This window comes from Seriola aureovittata, chromosome 11 (assembly GCF_021018895.1).
Source record: "Seriola aureovittata isolate HTS-2021-v1 ecotype China chromosome 11, ASM2101889v1, whole genome shotgun sequence".
Taxonomy (NCBI): domain Eukaryota; kingdom Metazoa; phylum Chordata; class Actinopteri; order Carangiformes; family Carangidae; genus Seriola; species Seriola aureovittata.
The window spans coordinates 19,505,940-19,528,333 of NC_079374.1; the positions used below are offsets into that span (position 1 = coordinate 19,505,940).

The following is a 22,394-nucleotide window of genomic DNA, read 5'->3' on the forward strand; positions in this document are numbered from 1 at the left end:
ATACAACCCATAGGACCGTAGTGGCAGGTGTGCCATACCTCATAATGGTAACAATAATTAATAGGTGGTTAAAGTTGTGGACCTTCTTGGTCGTGGTTATGATAATATACACATGGATAATCAGTCTCACACAGGAAACAAACACCCATCCATCCACCCCAATTTCCTAAAGCAGACTTAATCACTCTTTATACAACGTCCTCCTTCACTCCAGTCACAATTACTACAGCTGCTAGGGGTCGCCTAACGATGAAACGTAATTACGGGTCTTACTAAACTGCTTGCACAGATTCGTCATATCATGTGATAAAGACATTTTGTGAGATGATGCATTTTCCGCTTTTCTATTAGATTTTTTGTGAATGGTTCTGATAAAATATAACTATTGAAAAGATGTTTGGCAGGGTGATGATCCTTGTGACAAGGATTTGAGACTGCTGTCAGTCTAAATGTACTTTGTTCCAAATAAAACCAAATAAAATGCACCATCTACATGCTCATTACACTTGATTAAACCCACATCAAGTAATGTTCCTTAAACCAAGCACTGCTATTTTTGAATGGCAGACAGATAATTGGATTGACAGAATAAGTCTGTTGCTAGGTTTATTATTTTTTGTGCAAACATCTCAGTGACCCCTTTTCATCATGGTTTTGCTCCAGACAGAATATACCTCTTGTTAGTTTTCTGTTATGCTTGACATATAAATTTTGTAGACCTTGGAGAAAGCAACCGCTAATTGCCTGTCTGTCTGCACATTTAGTCTCAACACATTCAATTTCTCCTTCCCTGCTGTTACACAAGTAAAGATGATGGACACTTTGTCTGTGCAATACTGAAATGCTGGAAGAAAGGCAGGAAGATATGCTTCTCTCCTGGGAAAAATAAAGTTTAAGCTTTTGCCAGTCACGAAAGACTCTGGACTAATTGTATTTCAAGTCTGTCAAGGTCAGGGTTTTATTCAAAGTTCCCACCGTTCAACTCCCAAAAGATTCCCAATATCAAACACAGAACATGAAGAATACATAATAAACTTTAGGTTATTTACATAACCCCAGTTCTTTGAGTAATATGAGTGAGATGTCTCACTATGGGAGCACGCCTCACTGCGACCCTCAGAAGCACTTATCTCATTACGCAAATCCTGATTGGCTGGTGAACGTGTCCGTCCAACAGAGCAGGCAAGAAGGGTTGTCTGGTTAGACATCTCATACATATTACTCAAAGAACTGGGGTTATGTAAATAACTAAAGTTCAAGTAATAATAGAAGTAATTTTCCAGTAATAATCCATTTGATGTCTCACTATGGGATGTGCTAGCTCCCGTATTGCCAGACAAGCTTATCTAGTGTTCAACCAACCCCCAGGAGAGAGAGTCACTCTGTTCCAGTTTGGACTCCAAAACTGCGCGCACCACGCACAGGGCTGAGACGTCCAGCATATAAAAGCAGACAAAGATGAGAGGCGAGGACTCAACCTCTAGTCGACCATCCGTTGTACAGTTATGATATTACAAGGTGGGTGGCAGGATTACACTACACAGCACACGGTGCTTCTCTCAGAGTATTAACCACAGGTGATCAGTTTTAAGGTGAGCATTAATTCCGATCTACCTGTCACATATTTTTTTTAATGAAGCAGCCCATAATGATCGCCGGCCAATCAGTCGGGGCATCCCTATATTTAAGTGCATATTTTTGGGGGACATCAGAAATTTTTTTGAGTCCAGGGCTGAGAAAGGATGTTTTAAGGAACATTGCTAACATTGTGCTACATAGAGGACATACACAGAGAAATACAAAACCGTTATAATGAGCCTTTTAAGTAAGTAATGACTAATGAGTAAGTGGCTAAAGTAAGGCTACTTGTGTATTTGAAATGATAAGCCATGTTTGAGTTCGATGAATGACAGGACAATATATGCATGTCGCCTTCTTGAAGGAATCTTTTACCCTCTTTAAATGAACCCCCCCCCTTTAAATTTCCTGCCCAATATGTGCAATTACTGTCACAGACTGTGTTTACCATCTGTTTCCATATTTGAGCTAGCATGTCCCTGAAGAGTTGCCATAAGGATGTTGTTCTTGAAGTCCCGCTCGTGCTAGTAAAGATAACTAAGTTGTTGCTGCTGTTCATTGTAATATATATATTTCCTGTTTATTATTTTATTACCAAATATGCCCAGTCATGTGAACCCAAGATGCATTATTATCTAATAACCTCAGGGACCAGCTGCATAAACAATGTCTGTTCATGAGTGACTTTTGCCACTTCATGTGGAGTTTTTTTTTTTTCACCTACTTATCTCTACTTATGTTTGGTCAAGTATTGGGGGGGCAGCCCTACTCATCACTGTATGGGGCTACATCTGTGTTTGTTAAGACTTTCCAATAATATTTACGGTACTTTACAAATCTGTGGAGAGAGCAATGGGGGTGTGAGTTGTTGTGGCAGGAATGTTTATGCCGACTGTGGAGAGTACCTCCAGACGCACATTTCTTGGTTTCAATCATTTTCACTTTTTCGAGAAGTGCAGAAAATATTTGACAGGGGGAGACAGGTAGAGAGGAGAGGGAGAGAGATGTAGGAGTGACATATCTGCAGAGATGAAAGAAATGTTTACAATAATCTGCTATGTTGTCATAAACAGGACGCATCTGTGATATTTGTGGATGCACATATCATTTTTTCAATAGTGGCAGCTTGTCTTGTAATCATAAAAATACATTAGCTGACTGAGCTGACTTGATTTTAAGGAGCTCTCTGGGTTCATAAAAGATGTTGGATCTAGATTTCATAGTTATTTATGGATAACAGATTACCTAGATAAGAAGTGGGGAAGATGCACACAAAGTGAAAGACAGGCCTTGTCTACAATCTAGCTCATCCTGGCTTACCCTGTGTCACTGTTCGTAGGAAGACATATTTAATTAGAAGGAACTCACTAAGTCAGTCAGTCAGTGCCTATTGCCCTGGTCTAGTTGTACAGTGTCCCCATTCCATTCTAACCTCTGAAGTATTTAGCTTCACTGTGTAAGAACCCTAACCCAAACTCACCCTTTTATAACCTGGCGTTTTTAAAAAAAAACAAAAAAATGACATCTTATTAAAGTGTTACAGCTCATCGTCTTATAATTATAATGAGATGGGGTACACATAATGTACATTGAGCGATGCCGTCCCAATAGATATTTTCAGAGAAGAAGTTCTAAACGGTGAATCCTGGCCAAGCTGTCGATGAAAGAAGAACTGTTGAGTTTTATTTTTTGTGTTCAAACCTCTAGATAGTTGCCTTGTTGTCGATTATATTTTACAGTACATATAAGTACCCAGCACTCATTGTTTGCTGATGGCTGACTTGTGGAAAGGTCAGTGATTACCAGGCTTTTCCTGGCTGACTAGTTTGCTCACCACTATTAGGTGTTGCTCCATTGTGAGCATGCTTTTATGTTCTGAACATAAGAATTGACAACATTTTTCTTGAATTATTCAGTTCGTCAATGTATTGAGGCACTTAGAGCAAAGATTTACAAATGCTCCCAGTGTGCAGCTGCTTTGAATGAAGACATTGAAAAGAATTGCAGAAAAACAAACCTTGAGCCATGAAGATAATTGTCATTGATGTTAATATATTACACTTAGCCTGAATAAGGGAAGTAGGTGTGTGAACTGGCAGGTACCATTTAAAGATTGTGAACTTCAATGAAGTGACAGGCGCCCCAGAGCTATGCAATGTTTTCTCCACTTTACTTCCTGATTGAGTAAGCATTTGTTTTCCAATTTCTCACCATATAACTACTCTGCATTTCAAGCCTGAAAATTCATGAAGTAGTCTGAGGAATGTCTACGCCTGTAAAGAGTCAGAGACAGCAGTTTTTCAGCAAAGTTTATCTGATAGGGATTTAAATTATTATCAATGGCTGCTGAAGCAGTAAGAAAACATCCTCTAACACCTACACGCCAGCTTTATTGCTTAGCGAATGCATGGGGTAATTCCTAAACCCACTCAGGTGTGGATGAAATGGAATAGACTGGCGCAGGGGTGTTTAAGGACATTTTGGGGCTCAGCCAGGAGGATCATGTAGAGGGATCTACCCAAAAACTTTACTGAAGAAAATGCATCAGTCTGGTGCAACACACAGTCTGGATATACTCATGTTTATCTCTCGCATCCGTTTCCTGCCATCTGCTGGTCCACTTCAGCTTCTATAGATAACAGATACAGTCCTCAAAGAGTACAGAAAAGACATGTGTATGTGATATGTGCTCATTACTCTAAATCAGAAATTTGTCAGAAGATTCAGAGATATCAGACTGCACTGTTACACATAATTTCATCTAAGAAGTTTGAAGTAAAATACAACATTGATGACTGTCTTTGTAAAGCTTTCAGCGAAGTCCCATTATAATTGATATAATAGTGTTAGTCTTTATGGTATAAGACTTTTTGACAGCTCTGGCATGATTGTAAGGTTGTCGAGGTGTGATTTAGCAATTCCTTTAGCACATGATTATAACAACTAAATAGCAACTGAATTTGAGGTTTTCTGGTCCTCATTTAACTGTCTGTGTGGGGAATACTTTTTTATTCCATTAAAATTGTGAAGTACAAGTAGATTAGTACCCTTTTATTTGTATTTTCTCAGTATCAGTATACTTCTTTCTTACTCTACAAGATATTGTCAATGCTTCCCTCACAAGTTTAAAAAATAAATAAATAAACACTATTTAGACTTTTAAATGTTTAAGAGAAGAAGAAACTGTAATTGTGTAAAGCTGTATTTGCTATTTGCTAGGTTCTGAGTATCAAATATATATGTGGGGTTTTTTTTTTGTTTGTTTTTTAGCTTGACTGGGTTATGACTCACCTAAGGCAGGTGTTCTGGTGGCAGCAGAGAGTTAGGTTGTTATATCCAATTAAGGCAACCTTTAAATTAATTAAATCTTAAAATGTGTTATCTGCAACATCATCTTATTCACGTTAGTGTCTGCATTGCGGTTTTGAGCTGGATTAAGGTAAATCTAGAGTTGTTGCAAACTGAGTGAAACATTTTATGGCATCTTACACAGGGAGACTAATGGGCACTTGTTATATCCCATAATGATATTACTGGGCTGTAAACTACACCAAAATATAAACAATGGGCTGAGTTAGCCTAACCCACTAGCTTTTTGCCCCAGGCTTAGTGAAGTTGTTTTGACAGCTCCTACTCACCGCACAGTGACCATACACACCTGTGTAGTCAGTCCCATCTCCAAAACTACAGTGCCTACCAACCACAGCACAATCTGATTCAAACATACGGGTTGCAGCTGTGACTGACAGCTGACATGGCAGATCTGACCCCTTATAGATGCGTATTGGCTTACCTCTCCAAACCTTCGGATGGTCTGACATTTTCGAGCCTGGCAATAACCCAGCAGTATGGTTACCATCAGCCTGAGCTCTCTCTGCATGACTGGTCAGCAATATTCAGGTTTTGATGAACTCAGGAAAGCAGCTCTAAACTAAGCTGTGTGACTGTCACCAATAATGAAATTCTGAAGTAAGGAAGTTCTAAAGATATTATTCTGTTCGTGATTGTAAGAGTTTAATGTTCACAGTGATTTTGTCCAATTTGCTTTATTTTTTTTCCTGCCAGCTTTGTCTTAAAAGCTGTCGAGTGGAGAGTGGACATGATTATTTACTTTTAAGCAAAGACTTCAGTTTTTTTATATATCTGCCTGAATAATAGCAATGAAGAAGGTTAATTGGTGGGTGGGCGAGCAGAATAGAAATCATGTTGAAATTGCATGCAGGAGGCAGTGATATTATACCTGAGTAAGAGCCCCAACTACAGATCCCTATATTAATAATGCAAAAGGACCCCTAGGGCAGCCATCTATTTGCAGTCCCCCCCCCCCCCCCCCCCACACACACACACACACACACACACACACACACACACACACACACACACACACACACGTAGTCTCACGCATACACTTGCACGCATACATGAAATGTGGCTTTGGATTCCTATAATTTATCTTTAGGCAATGTTTCCGGGCATAGCTTTCAGAATCTTTTGTTAGTTTTGTTTGCTAATATATTCATTAGTCCTGTGTGATTTTCAAGCAGAACAACTGTTGAATAATTAGATTTTGCAGTTTGTGAAAAGGGATAGCAAATACTTGACTGTTGACAGTAATACATCTAAACAAATATTTAAATACGCCTAGAGCAGTAGAGAGCCTGTTATGTTTTGCATGACATCCCATACTCTTCTGTACATCTGTTTAATGTAAACTGTGTCGAAATAGCCACACATATATTTTTGCCTTAATAGGGATAAACTGAACATAGTTTGTGTTCTGAGCCTTGATGACATCAGTTTATGCACTATATTGTGTCAAAATATAGTGCCAACACCATGTGACTTATACCAGTGTTGCTGACTATCATCATCTTGCCGTTATCTTTACCTGTAAGTTCAATGATGGTTCAACTTCCACACTACATAATACTTTGTAGAGAAAACTGATTTTGGCCGGATTCTGTCCTGCTTCTGGCAATGGATTCATCTCAAACTGTAAAGCCTTATAACAGTGTGTAGGAAGTAATGATCGACCATGTCAGGAAACCAAAATATGTTCCCACTGGATGAAAGAGAACTCTGATGTATAACCTTTAAATAACCAATCATTGTTTTGTATGTGTGAATTATGAATTGACAACAACAGAATGGAAAACTAATACAGTATTTTTGAATTACATTGATTTGACAGTTTCGCTTTGTAATGCTGTAAACAAAAGGAAATGCTACCTTGACAAAGTGCATTGTTGTTGTCAAACTGTATATATTCTTTCACATTTTTGTCAAAGTACAGATAAAACACATGACTGTCATCATATCCTCTATCTAAAATCTATAGGTTTGGTTTCTCTATTGGACAAACTGGAATTCTGCTGTCATTCCTATAAAAGTAATACAGGCTCCTGTTTCCCATTTAAAGTTTTTTGTCTTTCTGTATGTCATTGTCCATTTTCACATTCCAAAAGCAAAACGGGTCTCTTATCTCCACAACATTTACACAGGAACTGTATAGATAGTACAGATACAGTGTCAGTGTCCAGCCCTCTGAATGTAGGTGAGAAAGGTTGATTCACAGCGTCTATGGCACAAAATCTGTTTCATTTTATGCTCACTTTGTAATTACCTGGGTGGGAGCCATGGTGAGCCAAAATAATGAATTCCCACACAGCTTAAAGTCTTACTGTCAGTTCAAAATGGTTATGTAAAGTATCAGCACAATTCCTATTCAAGTGCTGCAGCCTCCAGATCTCTGCTAAGTTAGGTGCACTTAGAGATATATAATTGTAAAAATGATTTCTGGTCCCCCAGAGGCATTTCTTTTAGTTTTATTCATTATTTTACAGTACTTTTCAATACTAACTCATCATAAAATCCCTACACTTGTGCCATATTACAGACATTGTCAATGCTGAGAATGAAGAAGTATCACTTAGACCAGTTTTGAGTTTTGTTCAACTTCAGCTGCAGAACTCTCCATATCAGTCCATTTACATCTCCACTAATGACAGCAATAATGCATTCCATACAGTAGCCTGTAGGATTTCACCATTACTTCAAGCAGACGCCAACGTCTCCGGCTGTATACACGCTGTTGCTTTGATGATTGGGAATCTCTGATGCTTTGACTTCATGGGCGAAAGATTTTCAGACTCCCCAAGGGAGTTTTTCACATCTATCGAATGACACAATACCTAGGTTTGCACTCCTCACTGCCCTCCTCTGCATCAAGGGTATTCACTTGGAGAAGAAGAAAAAAAGACAAATTGGTAACAAATCTGCCCTGGGGTTGTTATTGTTAAGCCATATTCCATGATGTAGTGACTGAGTTCAGCCAAGTTAATGATATTGCTATGTGAGCGTATATCTGAAAACAATGCCTCGGCGGCTGCTGGCATTGTTTTGACATCAGGATGGCATCCCTGTCTCTGAAATTGATCTCTCTCTCTCTTAGACAGAGACCTTGCACTCTGCTACCTCTGTGCAGGGTTCAACCAAAAATACAAGAAATACAAGAGAATTTTTTTACCAAGGGTATAATTCAGTCATTAACATTCATGTGAGGATGTTTTCTATCATTTTAGTGTTTAATCACACAATAGAAGAGTCATTATCATGTGCAGCAAAAAGAAAAGGCTGTGTCTTTCCTTTGCTGGTTCATTCCTAACGGAAGAGTTAACTGGGAGCGGTGATAAATATTTCATAACATGGCTTCAAGTTGAAGGCTGAAGGATAGCTTTTAAAACTAGCTCAGAATACCAATGGGAAGGCCTGATAATTTTCTTTAAATAAAATGATATTTGTGTTCGACAGAATTTTTCTAACACTTAGGAAAGATGCCCACTTACATTTGATCTGGATTTTTTATTGAAGAGGAAATCCGTTTCCCCTTAAGGATCAAAAAAACTTTCCATTTGGCAAACTTTGCCAATATAGGATTGTATGAATTTTTGAGTTATTAAATTAATTAAAAAGAAAAAAATCATCAAAAGATGCATCTTCAACTTGCTACCTTTAACAACCATGTGCTCATCTTATACTCCTATATTACCATGTGTTTATGTTCTAGTTGTGTTCAATAAAGTATCTATCTATCTATCTATCTATCTAGATTTAGCCTGATTGCATGTATATCTTGCGACAAGAAAATCTGCTCATGATCTTTTCCCATGTCTCAGCTGCACACCGTTTCAGGTACACATTCCCCTCTACTCTTGAAAGAGCATGCAGACTTTACAGACAATGGTAAACAACAGAAACTAGACAACTGAGACAAGTGGGGCATGTCAAAGTAGCTGACCACATACTGTAGTTCCAGTTGTTGCACTCCATGTGAACTGCATTTACACTTCACTACTTTCGGTGTGATCAGAATGAAAACCTGCTCACCTCTGCAGGTCATTTGTGCATCAGTGTGTCTTTGTTATATTTGATATATGCATTTCCAATGTGGATGAGAGAGAGAACTGACTGTAATCATGTAATCTGATCATCTGAGATGTATGATTGTACTGCTTGTTACAAATAGGGTCATACTTCCTTTATGCTTCTCATTTACATATGTCACTTCATGCATGTCCTTTATCTGGATTTGGATTTTAATCCAGTCCCAATGTGTGTTGGTTCAAAAATACATGAAGTGCAACGGGTTTTAGGGTCTCGATTCTAAAGATCAGTTTGAACCCTTAAGACTTATGTCTCCTTTTCAATTTTATTATCTCAAATTGCCTTCCTCAGGGGAAGATGTGCCCATCGCTCACTGTGCAGACGACCCCCCACCCACAGAAGTGGTCTGCGAGGTTGCCTGTCCTGCAGACTGTGTGGTTGGCTCTTGGTCCTCCTGGTCCCCCTGCTCACACAGCTGTGCCACTAAGACCTCTGAGGGCAGACAAAGCCGCACTCGCACTGTGTTAGCTATCCCAGGCAAAGGTAATGCAACATTCTCTCTGACTTCTTTGGCTTTTCACCCTATGTTAATGACTATTTCTTGTCGCTGTGTTGCTTTGCTTCTTTTGTGCAGAACTTCACAGATATCAGTTTTGAGTCTAACAAAAAGTCATTACCGTGGTGATTTTATTTTGATTTGTATTTCTGTTGATGAAGCATGGCTGAATAGGCTAAAAGGCTAAATACTAATAATTACAGGACAAAATTATAAAAACAAAAACTTAGATATAAAGGGAGACAAGATGTTCAGGAGAACAGAAATGAAATAAGCTAATGTGGTTATATAGTAATGTAGGCACCAGATTTTGACAAGGAAAATCAATGAAAAAGAAAATATTTCTGGTTCTGTGGCAGTGATATGGATACTTTTTCTTTATCTGTCAATCGTTAATCCTGCAATGTTGATGCACAGCAATGCTAGATCGGCAGAGTACTCTTTTGAATTTCAGGATATTTACAAAAAACGCCTTAGTACAATAAATAAGAAAACATGTTGTACTATGTTTTCCAAGGTGGAAGCAGGACATATAATATTTATATTGTCACTGGAAATCCAAACTAAAAAAGCAATTGTAGACTAACTTATGAACGTAGCAAATAAAAAATGAAGATTGCTGGAGCCAAAGGATTTATCAGCGTGCTTTCATAGACACTGGGGCTTCACTTTGGCTGTTATTTCTCTAGACTTAAGTCTCATTTAAGACATTTTTCATCTGAAACATTTGAGGTTTGAGTTGACCATCCATTATTGAGGGCTCTTTCTCTGGCCAGTGTTTTTCTTCGTATTCCAAGTGTTGTGTTTTTAAGTCAGACAGCAGGGCCTTGGCAGCCAACTTCTACCCATTAATCCCTGTAACCAAACGCATATCTGCAATAACAGCTGATGAAAGAATCTCATAGCTTAAGCCAGGTTCTACACTAGGTTGTTTATTTCCATGTTGCTGGTCTATCTGCTTGCTGGCAGAGGTGTGTGTGTGTGTGTGTGTGTGTGTGTGTGTGTGTGTGTGTGTGTGTGTGTGTGTGTGTGTGTGTGTGTGTGTGTGTGTGTGTGTGTGTGTGTGTGTGTGTCACACACTATTTGTGTTTATATGCCTGCATGTTTGTAACAGTATGGAAAGGGTGGGGAATACAAAACAGACTGGAAGGTGTTTATTTGATTGTGGTTCATCCATGCCCTTATGAGTCACAGGGCACTTTGAAGCACTTAACCACTCTCCAGATGACAACTTTGCTCCTGCTTCAATTGAACTATTCCTTGTTTTGCTTCCATTTAGATTGGACAGTCCCTGCACTGACCAGTGTAGACCCAATACACTTTAAGGATATTGCTTCCTACACACCACTCAAAAGCACTCTCAAAAGCATGGATGCATATGGATGGTGTATATGTATGCTTCACTATGTTTACTAGCATCAGGTTTATGTTTATATTTGTGTGAACCAAGGAAATGTTAGGCTTTAAGAGTGGCCTCTCCACTGCTCTGTTGCCTTTGACGGATGCCCTAAGGGCAGCTAGAGCTGGGGCTCAGTTCTTATCTTACTGGACCTATCAGCAGCCTTTGATAAAGGTAACAACCATATCCTGCTGTCTGTACTCTCAAACATGGGCATCTCGGGTAAAGCACTTTCTTGGTTTGAACCCAATCTCACTGGGCGCTCCTTCAGTGTGTCATGGCAAGGACAAATGTCCTTATCTGATCCCTTGCCCACAGGGGTGCCCCAAGGATCAGTACTGGAACACCTTCTCTTTGCAATATACACCACCTCCTTGGGTCTAATTATCCGCTTGCACTGCTTCTCATATCACTGCTATGCCGATGACACCCAACTCTACCTCTCGTTCCCACTCTTAGTCATCTCAGTCAATCAGTCTCCTCTCCATAGCTATATCTTCATCTCTTACCCCATCCAAGGTAGTGAGAAACCTGGGTGTGATGTTTGATGACCAGCTATCCTTCTCTGACTATGTTGCATCTGTTTCCCGGATGTACTGCTTTGCATTATACAACATAAGAAAAACCAGGCCTTACTTGACTAAGTACGCCACCCAGCTCTTGGTCCAGGCCATGGTTATCTCTTGCCTCGACTACTGCAATGCTCCTCTGGCGGGCCTCCCCTTGCGCACAGTGAAACCCGTACAGATGATCCTGAATGCCGTCTGGTTTTCAATCAGCCTAAAAGTACACATGTCAATCCACTGCTCATCGAACTCCCATGATTATTCATGGCCGACATAATCAAATTCAAGTCACCAATGCTTGCCTTCAAAGTTATTTCTGGATCTGCACATATGTACTTGTCCAGACGGTTCTCGTTTGTGGTTCCCTGATGGTGGAACAAGTTGCCGAGTGCTATCATTGCAGGGGCGTCCTTCTTCAAGAATCTCTTGAAGACTTATATCTTCCAAGAGCACCTCCTCTCCTAACACCTCAAATACCCTTAGAAGCCTAACTACCACTTACTATGCACTTTCTGTGCACTTCTGTACCTGATTTCTTTGCACTTATTAAATAGATGTAATACTTACACAAAGGTCTCCTACTGCACTTAAGCTTTAATGTCGCCCCTCACTTGTAAACGTGTAAATGTAAATTTACCTGTAAAATCAAAAATAACACAAAATGGCTATAGAAAAATAATATAATATATATAATGTAGGCCTAAAAAAAAAATATATATATATATATATATATATATATATATAAAATTACCAAACATATAATGACACAATATAAAATTTATGAAAGCTATGATTTTTTATTGTGATCTAGTTTCTTTTTGGTCACATTTTTGACATTAATATACACTAAATGCAAGGAAATCGAATACTTAAATTAGTAATGTAACTAGATAGCAAATATAGAGCATAAAGTCATGTCCTAACAAAACAAAAAAAGTGTACTTTATGATTTTTGCTATTTTTCCTATTGTAGCACAGTTTAGGTTAGTAGAAGCTTTCATAAATGTTGTGCTTTCAGTGGCACTCTGTCATTGAGGTTCAATATGGAACTGTAATGTCTGTGTCAACATAGGGGCTATATAAATGACAACCAGAGCACAGGGACCAGGGACTGGACAAGAGTGTTGTGCTGTGGCTGTGGGCAGTGTTTGAATTCTGGTACACTGACCTTACTATGACTTTTCATTTTTAATTCAAATTCTACAAGTTAAAACTTGTAAAGCGTCTGCTCAGCTAATTTGAACAAACATTTGTTTTGTTGCTCAGCTGCCAGCTGTCAACGATGAATGTTAGCATTTGCCTCCCAGCAGCTAACTGCTTGTACTGTAGGTGAAATTTATTTCAGTTTTGTACATACGCTTAATAATGTTGCTTTGTTGGACTAACACTAGTTTTAGCTTGCTCATAAGCATCTAAACACAAAAACAAGCATATTGTAATTGATTCATGTCTTTGACTCTGTGGCTCCCTTTTGTATCTTGGTGGCCAGAAGGGAAGGAGTGTCCAACAGCTCCAGCCTTGGAGGAGTGGAGAGTTTGTAATGACCATCCTTGCACGGCGTTCTACTGGGAGTCCTCACCCTGGGGACCCTGTATTGAGGATACCTCCATGAATCTCAATGGAACCAGCTTCTGGAATGGGACCCCTACCTGTGCTGTGGGTGTCCAGATCCGCAAAGTCAGCTGCACTAAGATGAACGTTGGACCTGTCATAAGTAAAAGGTACAAACTCTGATCTGGCATTAGTTTTCATGTGTATAAATTAGAGTGCAAATATGTATTGCAATTCTATAATATTGCCTGACATTTCTTTTGATATATCACCTCAAGTTTTTGATATTGGTCTGCACATCTATACTGTACATGTCTATTCATGTCAACACTTTCATTGATTTTTTCTATATCACAAGAGAGATGTTTTTTGGGGCAGCACCATGTCTCCGCAGTTTAATGTGTTCGTCTGAAGGTATGATGTTACAGGCATGTTTCTCAATGTCTGTTGGGATATGAATCAATACGTTTCCTCCTTCCTTTCATGTTATCTCTGGATAGCACTGAGCCACATGTCTCCACATGTCGGTTGCATTACACCGTAGCACTTGAGAGAATTCGGTCAATTTTTGTTTGGTCTGTTCACATGTGAAAACTAAACTTAGCCTCCGATGGATGGATGGCTCTAAAATCTCCACAGGTGTATCAGCATACTCCATATTTGTGTTCACACTATAAATCTGACATCTATGCACTCATGAACAAATGAAGAAAGAAGGTGTTTTTTCAGCACAACACTGAATATTTTTCCCAGTCTAAATGTAGATATTTGTCTCACTGTCTCAAACTAAATGTCTGTTCTTGAGTCATTTTGCCAGTATAAAATGTCACTTTCGACAGAATATTTTCTTCTTCTATGCCTATCTGACACTGCTGCTTTGCTTCATTTTAGATAGCAGAAAACGGGTCCCCAGAGAAACGACGTAAATTATGGTTGAAGAGCAAAAGAGCTTTGTAAAATCTGGGTCAAGAGTTGAGAAGTGATCATATTTCTGTTACAGAAAAATTATTTAAGAACACAAGTCCAAATGTGTTTTCCTTGAAGATATTTAGTGTATGCTTTTTATTTTCTGACAAATGACCCAGAGGACTTGATGCACTGTGAAAGTATATCTCCAGAGCTTTGTACACTGAGCTCTTCTTTTATGCTTTCTGCCTGTGTTTAGGATTTTTTTTTTTTTTTTTAAACCTGAGACTCATTTTGCTTATGCTCGACCATTATCTACTCCTCTTTCAGCAATACAATATCAAACACTGCTAAGGGCTTTTGTGCTGTCACTGTAATGATGTTATAGCCCACACTAGGATGATAGATTTATAAATAATTCACAAAGTTTCCCCTTCTTTAGCTCGATATATTATTGACAGGGCCATAAAGTGGATTATAGATTGGCTTTTTTCTCATGCCCGTTCTGTCTTCCACCACAGAGGCTTTAATGAAAACTGTCATTTCTGCTCCACCAACAGATCTCACCTTTACAGTATGCTGTGAATTCAATCATTTAAGTGTTCATTTAATGGAATGGAACCTAACACATGGCCCTGCGTGTTGCTATTCATCATAGTTGATTTTGACTGTCAGTAACAAGTGAGTTATTGTGTATATTTTGCAAAGATGAGCATTTCTGTGTGCAAGACATCAGGATTTGGTTGTCGATAGAGAAGAGTGCAGATTTGGCATGATTAAATCAACCGTTGTATGGTAAGATTAATACACAGAAGACACTTACACTATGGTATGGGCTGGAAAGGGTGGGTCGGACTGGTCCATTTCCATTGCTTCAATCTGTGTTTATCTTAAACTTTGATCAAAATTACCTTAATATAAACCATTCCTATCTGAGGAGCAGATGTCCCTTGAATATATTTGATGTTGTGCTTTTCACTTCAGTCACTAAACATCTAAGCATTTCATTCTTAGCAGTAATCTCCACAGTGAGCAGAGGCTCAATAAAAGTCTAGTGGGTCTTTCTTGGTATTAGTACAGAGCTGTCAAGAAAACATTACATTAGTTTTTAGTTTCATATCTATTCCCCCGTAACATATTAAAGATAAAAATACTCATTCATGAACAAAAGCAGTAGCTATAAGAGTGCAACCTCTAATAATTTTTATTATACATGGGTACCAAATTATATTTTGCATGTACACATACTCTGAAATGAAAGTATAGATGATACTACACTTAAAAAAGGTTGCCAATATTATTTAATAGCTAGTTTTTAAAAAGTTTCTGTTGTTATCAACTATGTTCTGAGTAGGCAAATCAACCAATTGAGTGCTGGGCTGTAACAACACACTCATGTTAAAGCTCACTCACACACTAATATTTAGCAATAAATATTAAGTATTGAACTAAGTTGGAATAGAGAGTGATTAATTGGGTGTTCAATTGCAATTACAGTTTTAAGAGATAATAAATAATGTGTGAGGAGACATTTAATGTTCCCAACCATGTCACAGTTGAACACCGTGGCCTTGACTGTAAGTCTGACTCCCTCATTCTGGGCGCACCACACATGCCATGCCCTCTGGCATACATAGCTGCAAAGAGGGAGAGAGAAGAGGAAGGATAAAGCTGGGGAAGGATGAGTTTTATGTATCTTGCCTCCTTATGCTTTGGCATACTTTGATCTCATTCCTGTGCATGCTGGCTTTCTGCAGTCGGTAGGATGTGGCACCATGCTGGGTCTCTAGTGAGACCTGGATCTGGTTGTCGGGCAAAGGAAGTCACTTACTCTTGGAAAAAAACTGGAATTTCTACGTGTGTGTTTGTGTGTGTGGGGGTGGGTGGGTGAGTGAGGGGTTGGCTGTGGGTTGATGAAGACATCAAAGCTTATGACTTATTTGATTTCATAAAGCTGCATTAATCCACTCCACTTCAAGGTTGCATGACAAACAAAATACGGCACAGCCAAAAGGCCCATTACAGATAGCTCCCACCAGATATGTAGTAGCATAAATGGAGGAGAAACGCATGGTTATTTTCTATTTTAGGACAATTGGTAAAAGTCTGTTACATTCTCCTTAAACCTGGTAATCGTGTCCTTGGCGTTGCAGGAATGCTTCATAGGTAAACAGTTTGCATATTCTCACTTTTCTCAGGTGTAATTAGCAGGCATGCTGCTGACTGATGGATTGATTTTGCTCCCAGAAGGCTCAGTTCCCTTGCTACAAAGAAAATACTACTGTGGCTGATGTGTACATGTGTTCAGGGAGATAAATGCAGGCACCTGGTTATTTAAACTGATCTTAAACTTGTTCCCCCTAACAAAAGCTATGCAGTACTAGTAAGAAATTCAGTAGTTGTAATTTTATTATGTGACAATCCACAAACAAGAGCACTGTAAAGGCAAAAACACAGTGGCACCATAGCGCGTCATATGACGTGTCAAGTGCCGCCCCCCATCACCAATAGGAAGTGTTGCACTACAGTGCGCCAACAGGACCAGGGTCACACAGAGAATGGGACATCGTGCAGACATTAAGTTAAAATCATGTGTGAACACTATTTTAAAAGAGGCTGAGGACAGCTGCAGAATCAGGTGATGATCTCTGTGGTTTTGTCCCTATGAGCGACACCTTTTACTCCAGTCATTTGATCTCTTGTTAGTATAAAAAGTATTGATAAGTGCAGTTTTAAGACAACTTGGTTTTAAAACGGACAATGTGTTACGAACCATGAAACATAAGAACTGGAACAGTCAGAGACTTTCTTCTCATAAAGCAATTTGTTCCGAGAAGACTAAATTTATGCGCCTCTTACTTAAGCATACAGGCAGGGGGGACATGTAATCAGTCACGTTGACTGTGGGGAGATGCGTGATGTCAGGGACAGGGCAGTTTTTTCACTGTTGCCAGTGAGACGTTTAACATTTACTGCCTGGGGTGTGATTTTCAGTCCACTGTTTGTCTGTATGTTTAGGTGCTCAGATTCTTCTCGTCCAGAAACCGTCCGACCCTGTTTGCTTCCCTGCAAGAAGGACTGCATTGTGACACCGTTCAGTGAATGGACAGCCTGCCCATCAACCTGTATGCCAGGTTCGTCTTTCCACGATCTATGAACTTAGTTTCAGGAACATCTGTCTAAAAGCTCCACAACCAGTCAGGATATCTGGCTTGAAAATGTTTTGTCTTTGTAACACAGCAACATTTTTGTAAAGGAAAATGGAAGTGAATCAAAACCTAATTGTAACTGTAACAGCACAACTTACATATTTGGAAAAATATGTTTTTGTCATAAATGCTTATAACTCCAAAACATGAGGCACTTAGTATAATTTATAACAACGTCATCACAGACACTTCAATATGTTGCCACATGTGTCCTGACCTCATGTCTCCAGTGTATTCAATAATTGTATTTAAGTTTAAGTTGCTGTAATGGACAGTGTTAAGTTTCCATTATAATAAGTTGACACATGAAGAGGAAAATTGATATTTAATGGGTTTCAAATGTGTAGTGTAAATATCTTGGAAATCAAAAAGTATGTAATTGTTTTTAAAAGAATTGAGCAGGCATCTTGTCTCTGTAAATATGCTGTAGTCCATTGGGTCCGCTGATGATGTAATCACTTTCTTAATTGCACCATTTTCAATGTTTTGTAATTAGTGTGAGTGTAATGAGCCTTGAAGCGTGAGGCAAATGAAGCTATTACAATGTGGTGTGTCCAAAAGCAGTCTGCAGTGAAGTGGAGGACATCACAGCCACAAGGGCACACTAATCAGGATCAGATCAACTTTGAGACTTCTTGTTTTCTAGCCATGTCTTCCAGATATTAGCCCTCATTGTTGTCATTGTGTCTCCCTTTTATTTGTTGTCCAAGACTTTATATGCCAGCCATCTGTCTCAGTATCATTTTACTTTCTCTTCCTTCTTGAAAATGTTCACTTAGCTTACTGAACACAGACTTCTGTGAAGACTGTGTTTCATGTTCAACAGATAACACAACCGCCGCCACACAGTCTCGATACAGGACCGTCATTCAAAGGTCTGCTAATGGAGGGCAAGAGTGTCCTGACACGCTGTATGAAGAGAGAGAGTGTGAATCACGTCCATTTTGTCCAGTGTACAGGTAATGGCACCATTTATAAACAACCGTTTCCCCTTCTTATCTTCTGCTCTATCAAAGGAAAGGATGAGAATAAAGTGTAAGCATGATATAATGCCACGTGTCACAAGGGTCCATAAATGTTGTTAAATATTGTATGCATGTGCTTATATAACGGCATTAATATCAGACACCATGGCATTCCTACTTTCATGCTGCTTACGCTGCTATGTTAATAGTGTTCAGCATAGCTGCGTTTCATTAAGTTCAGTAGTGATAAACTAAAAAGAAATGGTTTACGTTAGAATAAGATCATGCAAATACAATCTTGCTATTGCTGACCCAATGCAACATCAAATAAGCAAATTGGATGTGAATGTAGGAGTTGCAGTGTTTAAAGGCAGAGGAGTTTTATCTTTAATCCTGAGGTAGTTTTTATGGTTGATAATTTGCAACGTTCATGATTCACCCCCAGTTTTTTTTTTTTATGTATGAAACACAACGTGACACGAAACATGAGACAAACAACGAGGAAAACACACACATAGAAAACAAGAGAGTCTCAGTCTCTACCTACCTTCTTTCAGGTCAAGATGAGCATTCAGCAACATTCCACAGTTAATGCTGTATATTACAAGAGCACCCAATGTAAATACCATTAGACACTACATAATCAGCTGAGAGGGTTGCTTAAGGGATATCTATGATATGTGCGTTTTAGTGTTTACTGTGTTCAACTGATTCTTGATTTTATGACACAGTATTAAAAAGACATTCACAAAGTTACAATAACAAATGACATCAATTTATGTTTTCTTCAGTGTTCAAACCAAAGTCAACCCAGATGGCAATTTGACACAAATTGCACTAATTTAGTGACAAAGTGAAAAATTTTAATTGTAGCAGCAATTAAAACAATTTATGAGGTTGCATGTTTGCTGCATCTGGTCCAGATCACCAATTACAAACCAAAAATTATGAGTTGTAAAAAAAAAAAGAAAAAAGTATTTTTCCTAAATGAAACTGTAATAATACATCTTTCTGTCTTTTGTGTTTCCGTGTAGGTGGAGGACACACAAGTGGCATAGTTGTGCTCTGGTTCCAGATTCTGTTCGACGTGGATTAAGCGGACCGGGAGAAGCCTGCGGGATTGGTTTAGAAACAAGAGGCAAGTGTCATCCCTGACCTATTGTATTCTCTACACCTGTCAGCTGCTGCCATTTCACAATTTTAAGATTTGCTTTTCCATCTCTTTCCTTATTTAATTAGACATAATAGCCCTTTCAAAACTGCTCCTTTAACAAGCAGGTGATGGAAACATAAAGCAGGAGGCAATTTGACCACAGAGTGTTATGAGATGAGCCTCTCTGTTGGCTGTTATTATGATCTCATCACAACACTGGTTTCTTATTAATGGATGCAGCGAGTCTTGGCCATAAGCACATCTTACCAACAGGTTGAATGAAATAATCAGGTATATTAAACACAATACACACACAGTATGGTACACACTTGTATGCACATACTTGCACAATAAAGTTCGTAAAACCATAAAAAAAACCCTGTTTGGCTGGAGTGCCCTTCCAATGGAGTATTTTGATGAAAAAGTGAACATGTCCTTCATGGCTTGAGATCCCATGGTCATAAAGTCTGAGAGTTCTGCGATTTATAGACCACAAATTAAGAATGAAAATACTCACACTCACAGAATCCATTAATAATGTAACAAAGAAAGACCAACGCCATACACAGAATTAATCTGCTGTCCAATTTACTCCTGACGGGTAAACAGAGTTTTAAATAAAGCAGCAGTAACATGGCAGTCTTTCTAAAACATATTGTCTAATTTAATATCTTATTTGCAGATTACATTTTCCTTTTTTTTTTACATTGCGTATGTAACAACGGGCAATATGAATATATATATATACACATAGGGACAGGGACAGATTATATATAGGGACAGATTAGGCTGTAAATGATGTGGTATATGACACTAGTCAATGCTTTGTATACAACAAAAAATAATTTGCAATATACAGTATATGGATATAATATTGATATTCTGGTACAGATATCACAGTTTGTTCTTTTAAAACGCGTTTGTGATTGATCAGCACTGAAAAATGTCTTTGAATATTTATGATATGCTGGCTCATATCACAGTTTTTAATATGTGTTTTTAGATGATTTGCTATTTTAAGTTAGAGGTTAATTCTTCCTTTGCTGCTGACATTTTTACTCTGGAGCAGCTCTGATTTCTAGCTGCCTTTTGCTAATTTATGTCTGTTAGACAATTAAATGGCAGCACATTTTTAAACACTTTTTTTTTATTTCTGTTGTCTGTAAAACTGTGAGTGAAACCGCTGCCACTCCCCACAGCTGTACATGGTGTGATTCCTGCTTAATGAAAAACATTCTTTTTACAATACGGGAATATTCCCGTCTTTAGTTATATAAATTATTCTGTTGTGTTGTTGATGAATGTCTGCAGTATAGTCCCATATTGCAGAGTTATCTGTATCATGATATAGTCATTACTGTTAGCAGCATATCATAAGTATTGCATCATGTCCCTTGATCTCCATTGCGTCCCCTAATCGATCGTGCTCCGTGCGTGTGTGAATGGGTTGTGTGTTTGTGTGTTTGTCGTGAAGAATTGTGTTTCTCTGAGTGGAGTCGGGAAAGGTACTGCCACTGGCCCAAATCGTTAAAAAGCCAGAGTGCTAATTGGATCATTTCAGATTCGTTTAGAGGAGAGTAAATGTCCCAATAAATCCCAGAAACTGGGTGTTCTATCTAGTTCACTGATGGGATTCGTGTGAAGTTTTCAGTGGCTTTCTGTTCTGCCTTGAGAACCTTCTCGCATTTTTCTTGCTCTCACTGTTGCTCACTTTTACTTGGCTGTGTAATTATGACTGACATTTCTCAATTGAATTTCTGTGACTTTTTGGTGAGGATGGGGAAAGTGTCTGTAGTGTTCTCAGGTTAAGAGCAAGCCTCATTGACCTTTACAGCTTCCTATTTGAATATGATTAGAAAATGACTAAGTTAAATACCTGTGACATTTCAAAAACTGAAGTATGAGTTTGGAATTTGCAGTTGGTAGAAACATATTATTTAAATATAGATTTTAAATGACAAAGACGTTATCCAGAGTTTACGTTCACTCAATGGATGACTGAACCAATTCAACGAAAAGGACACATAAATGTCAAATTGGGGCATAATTAGGCCACAGTATTGGGAAGAAGGCCATATAAGGAGCATAAAAAACAGAAGCTTAATGAAGTTATAGAATAGGCTCGACAATTATTTTATTCAAGGACATTTAACAATGCTGCATTTCCCTGCCAGAGCCCTCTATATGCAGTCATCCACCAACACTCACTCCCTCAAGTATTATACAACCTGAATTAGATAATATTACCTCTAATTCTATACGAAGAGTTAACTTTAGTTTCTTTTCACTATATTCATTTAATTGCTTTTGCACAGTAAATATGCAGTTTCCATGTAATGTATTTTATGTGATGTTTTCAACATGACGCATTTAGACACTACAATAACAATAACAATAATACAATAACACATTAGACATTATTCATTTTAGAATAGTACTTGCATTTGTTTTGTTTTTTTCTGTTTGAAATGTAGATTCCCTTCACATAAAGTTCAGTCACCGACACAATATTCAACATTGTGTTATTTTCCATATATCAGTATTCACTGTAGTGGTTGTAGTCACATTGTATCTACTTCAAATATTTCTATTCATTGAGAAACTGAATATGAACAAGGAAGATGTGCAGCATTATCATGTCAGACGTGTTCCAGTGTAAAATACTCTGGCTGTTGCCTGCTTCTCTGCATTTTCTTTCGGTAGCATTTTGTCATAAGATTTAATGGTATGGTATGAGTAAATGTTATGTATACATTTTAGTGCTGCATTTAAGTAGTCTACTAGAAGTCTACTTTTTGTCCTACATCCACATTTCTTAATATAGAGCCATTATTAACATGTCACAGAGAAAATGGTCACAATTCAGCTAGAAAGTGAAATGTAGGCTTGAAATCAAAGCTTAAAGATATACTTGAGGAATTTATTATAGTGCTCAGTAATGCTCCCAAGTCCTTACTTTCAAAAGTCAGTGACAGAGTCAGTTAGAGAGGGTGTTGTTGAAGGTACTGGCTAATAAAATGTGTGATTATGGTGCTTTTAGACAGAGACTATTTTACTCTTATAAGCTGTATTATTTAAACTATGAGGTACTGTGCAGTTCCCATCAGGTCACAGTCAAATAGTCTCAG

The 22,394-nt window shown here is 38.4% G+C and overlaps 1 protein-coding gene across 2 annotated transcripts in view; it reads left to right on the forward strand.

Annotated features, from left to right (window-relative positions):
• thsd7ba (thrombospondin, type I, domain containing 7Ba) overlaps positions 1 to 22,394 on the forward strand; it is a 162,728-nt gene that overhangs the window by 90,126 nt on the left and 50,208 nt on the right. For both annotated transcript variants that reach the window (XR_008829110.1, XM_056390251.1), the window contains exons 9-13: positions 9,313 to 9,504; positions 12,972 to 13,203; positions 16,958 to 17,073; positions 17,975 to 18,107; positions 19,148 to 19,251. Coding sequence is in view for 1 of the 2 variants with exons in the window: in XM_056390251.1 (XP_056246226.1) it covers positions 9,313 to 9,504; positions 12,972 to 13,203; positions 16,958 to 17,073; positions 17,975 to 18,107; positions 19,148 to 19,251 (777 nt within the window). In the remaining variant the exon portion in view is untranslated. The remainder of the gene's footprint in view (positions 1 to 9,312; positions 9,505 to 12,971; positions 13,204 to 16,957; positions 17,074 to 17,974; positions 18,108 to 19,147; positions 19,252 to 22,394) is intronic.